This window comes from Acanthopagrus latus, chromosome 9 (assembly GCF_904848185.1).
Source record: "Acanthopagrus latus isolate v.2019 chromosome 9, fAcaLat1.1, whole genome shotgun sequence".
Classification (NCBI taxonomy): domain Eukaryota; kingdom Metazoa; phylum Chordata; class Actinopteri; order Spariformes; family Sparidae; genus Acanthopagrus; species Acanthopagrus latus.
The window spans coordinates 30,226,799-30,231,206 of NC_051047.1; the positions used below are offsets into that span (position 1 = coordinate 30,226,799).

General features: G+C 43.3%; 1 protein-coding gene across 1 annotated transcript; it reads right to left on the reverse strand.

The window, feature by feature from the left end:
• On the reverse strand, window positions 1-4,067 carry med4 (mediator complex subunit 4). Its single transcript, XM_037110740.1, has 7 exons — window positions 3,917-4,067; window positions 3,674-3,740; window positions 2,396-2,566; window positions 2,143-2,200; window positions 1,972-2,058; window positions 1,764-1,895; window positions 1-1,543 (listed from the first exon to the last, which is right to left on the reverse strand). Exons 1-7 carry the CDS (start codon window positions 3,988-3,990, stop codon window positions 1,371-1,373), a joined length of 762 nt encoding a protein of 253 aa, XP_036966635.1. The 5' UTR covers window positions 3,991-4,067; the 3' UTR covers window positions 1-1,370.
• Window positions 4,068-4,408: the final 341 nt, after the last annotated feature.

The following is a 4,408-nucleotide window of genomic DNA, read 5'->3' on the forward strand; positions in this document are numbered from 1 at the left end:
TTTCTATTCCAAAGTATTTATTTACAAGGCTGAGTATGTACAAGCATATGTACACAGAGCTAAATGAACAGCATCTGTCCTTCTCACTACAGCTGAACAGTGACACACATGAAACAGGAAGTCACACACGTAACTTCAAACATGAGACCAGAGAGACAGAAGAAGTGACTTTCATCAGATTCTAGTTTAGTTTCTCTTTAAATTCCAGTCTTTGTTTACACAACGATATTTACCATAAATCATCTTCATGTTAATGTTCATCTGTTAGTGGTCTAACTTCACTCCTCACACTGATGTAAACACACAGTTAAAGGAACAGTTCAACATTAAAACACTCTTATTCTCTTTCTTTCCCAGAGATAGATGACAGTACAACCACTCTCATTCACTTCCTGTCTTTAATCTAAGCTCACAGCTGCCGACAGAGGTCTAACATTTCATGGACAGATAGGACAGTGGTATCATTATTCTCATCGAACTCCCAGCAAGACAGTGAAAATATTTATTTCCTACAATGTCAAACTATTCCTTCAAAAATTGATGCATCCCAGTCTCAGAGCAGGCCCTCATGTTAGTGAAGCCCTGAAACAGTGACACTGTCCTGCACTCGTCCCTCCATCAGGAAGTCTTCTCTGAACACTGAGTCGGTTTCTCCTCGTCAGTCTCGTGAGAGCCACAGAACCACTCATGAGGCTGAAACTGCCAGCTGTCCAAACGTGACCTTCTTTGCAATATAAATTCAATGAAGAAATCTGAATGTCAGAGGAACCGGAGTTCCTCAGGAGGAGCAAACGTACTGAAACTAAAGTTTACTTTAAACCTCTTTTGAACGAAAGAAACAACTAAAGTCACATGATATGGCTCCATACAGCTCGTCTGCTGCAATCTCAGTCTGCAGAAGAGGAGAACCTAAATTAACACTGATACAGTGAAGACTTCATGTTAATAAAGGTGTAAATCTGGTCTGAGATCAGGTTGTGATGTGTTCTCTCCTGCACACTGTGATCACAGCAGACGAGCTGATGGAGACATCTGATGTTTCTGTGGTTGTTTCTCTGTTTTAAATCAGGTCTCAGCTGCTTCAGTTGTTCAGCAGAACGCTGCAGCTCTGTTTTACTGTGAAGCTCCAGAACTGTTCTGTGGACGACAACACTTCACCTGACTTTATCTCATCAGGGGGAGGCGAGGAGGACTGAGTTTTACTTTGAGTGTGAACTATTCCTTTAAGTCAACTTGTACACTGTGGAAAAACTACACAACGGCCGTCTGTGCTCCCTCATGTATCAGCTTCACTGTAAATGACCGTGGTCTCTCTCTCTCTCACACACACACACACACACACACACACACACAGTCTTTACTAGTGTAGTTCAGTCAGAGTCACTGCTGCTGCTGGACGAATCTGTCGACATAGCCTCCACATCGTCCTCGTTCTCCTTGTTGTGACCTGGGGGCTCAAGGCCGAAGTCGTTGCCGTGGTGCGGAGGCAGCATCCCTGCGGAGACGTCAGAGGACTGCCAGGGGTAGTGAGGCGTCAACACGTCTGAGAGTCAGAGCAGAGACAGGTGTCAGTCAGTGAACTCATGCGGACCTCGCTGGGCTGAGCTGGGGCTCACAGCTTTGATGTTTCATATGGAGCCTCCAGACCATCCTGTCTCAGATTAAACTCTGTCCGAACGCAGACTCACAGACACGTACAACTAGTCCGTCAGTCAGACTAAGAGTAGAACCATTAAAGACTGTATACCTGTGGCTGGACTCACCTGGTAACCTCCCAGCAGCCAGTGCATCACCTGGCAGATGTCCATTGACGCCGTTGGTTGGCAGGTTGGCCATGTGACCCAGCATCCCACTACGCATCTCCAGGTCAGTGGGGTAGGGTCTGCGAGGATCACCTGAGCAGAACAGGTGTGTTAACAGTGAGAAGGAACATCAGGAGCAGCAGAGCTGTGAGGAGTCTTTGGTTCCTACCTGGGAGCCAGTTGAGAGGCGCACACACAGCGTTACTAGCACTGATCCTGTGAGCGTACTTGATGATCTCCTCTGAGGAGATGCTTCCTGTGGACGACAAGACATCAGCATGAGTTCAGAGATAACAACCTGAGCCTCAACGGGGAGTGTTAGACAGGTGGGGCAGCTCACCTTTCCTGGCTTTGTCAATGGATTTGAGTTTCTCCTTCGCCTGATAAACAGCCGTGGCCTGAAAACAACAAGACCAACAGAGTTTAGATCAACAGAAGCTGCAGAGACACATAGTGAGGTTTAATGTTTGTGTCTGTGATTATTAACACAGAACATCCGTCCTTCTGTCATATTCAGAGGGTAACAGTGTGATAATAAACATGATAAAATACAGATGGACTCTTGATGTAAAACATGTGCCAGCAGCGCCCACCAGGATGTGTTCGGCCTCCTTCAGCTGCTTCTGGAGCTGTTGGATGTCGTTGTCTCTCTTCTCCACCTCCTTCTCCAGAAGCTGCATCTCCTGATGAACCTTCCCCTGCTGCTGAGCCACCTCCATCAGCTCCTGGAACTCCCGGTCCCTCTGCACCAGCAGCTCCAGAATCTGAAGAAAACAGGGACATGCACACAGTTCATGTTATATCTGAATAAATTCAGCTTAAATCAGTGTCTTTGTGTCGCTGTTCTGAACTGAAGTCTCCAACAAATAAAGCCACGACAGGACAGTCCTGAGAAAACAACCTGATATCTAGGTATATTTAAGTTGTAACAAAATAACTTTGATTTGTGTTTAGACAAACCTTAAATTTACATTTTAGAGCATTTAGACACTTTTGTCCAAAGCGACTTACAGTAATTCATATGTAGATTCATACACCATGCAAGGTGCTGACCAGCACATCAGGAGCAGTTTGGGGTTCAGTATTTTGCCCAAGGACACTTCAACATGCACCTAGAGGCAGCTGGGATTCCAACCAGCGACCTTCTGATTACAGACAACTTGCTCTACCTCCTGAGCAACAGCCGGGCTCAAACTCAAAGTTAAGCATCTCTAAGCAGCAGTTGGTCAAAAATGTCAACTTTAAATTAATGAAACCATTTTTTCATGAATACAAATATTCTGAATATGTCCTGCTGGATATCAAAGTATGTTTCTGTTGCTGTTTTTATTAGTATAATTAGTTTTCACTTTAACTGAAATGAACAGAGCGCTGCTCTTGTTCTTCATGAGATCTTTGATTAAAAAACTACAGTAACAAAAACAAAACAAACTTTGTTGTGTTCTGTTTCTGTGAGGCTCATTTGATTTCACCCACAGTTAATGATTTACCGCGTTGCACTGAAACGTTTTGAGATGTTAAAATAGAAAAAAAGACGAGGTGTGGTCTCTGATCTCTTGTATGACTTCTAATATTATCAATCTTTGATTTATAGCAAGTCGAAATGTAATCCAAAAGTATTCAGTATTACATGACTTTATGACGCAGAAAAAGACGCTTGAATAGTAAATTCTCTGTGAATTTCACAGTTGTAGTGCTCTGATGTCACCTTGGACAATAACGTTTAATGTTAAACTGTAAACATTTCTGCGTCACAACTGTTTAATAACCACAAACGTGCGGTAGCACACTGATGGTAGCATAGTTTATAGTCTATTTATCAGTCAATATACTATATGGTTCACTCCTGCGTGTGTGTGTGTGTTAGTTACCTGTGTGTCCTCTCCGGGCTGTGGTAGTTTCTGGCTCCTGGACAGAGCCAACATCTCGATCAGCTCCCTGACATACACACACATCATTCAAATGAAGGCTAACAGATGTTAGCTAACAGAGAACAGCACCGCTGACTCTCAGCTCTGAGCGGGAAATTTAACTCTTCACATCGGAAACAACAACATCGTTATAAACTTTATTAACACCAGAACAACAAACAGCCGATACACTTTAAACTTTACCGAGATAAAACCTCCAGATCCTCTAGCACACACAGCAGGCGCTCCTTCGTTGACTTCTCCGCCGCCGTCGCCATGGTTGTTTCTGCTCACTTCTGCGCATGACAGGAAGTGACCGCTGCCGATTCTTCTTCTTTGAAGCTTTAGAGTAGCTGACTGCCTCTGTGTTGCGTTACTGCCACCTGCTGGTGTCACTTTACTCCTACAAGTACATTTACTCGAGTACTGTGAGTAGAATTGTTAAGTGCTTTACTCGAGTATTTCCGTCTTATTCTACTTTCTACTTTTACTCCAGTGCATCTCAGATATTAAGTGTCTGTATCATTTTTATTTAATCCAACTGAATTATTTCATTTATTCGCACTGACTCTACATGAGAGAAAAAACATTTGGAAACTTTACATTCAACTTATGGACTAAAATTAGATGGAAAAACTACATATAATTAAAATACATCAAGATTAAGGCATGAGTTTTCTGCCGAGTGCAGTAATA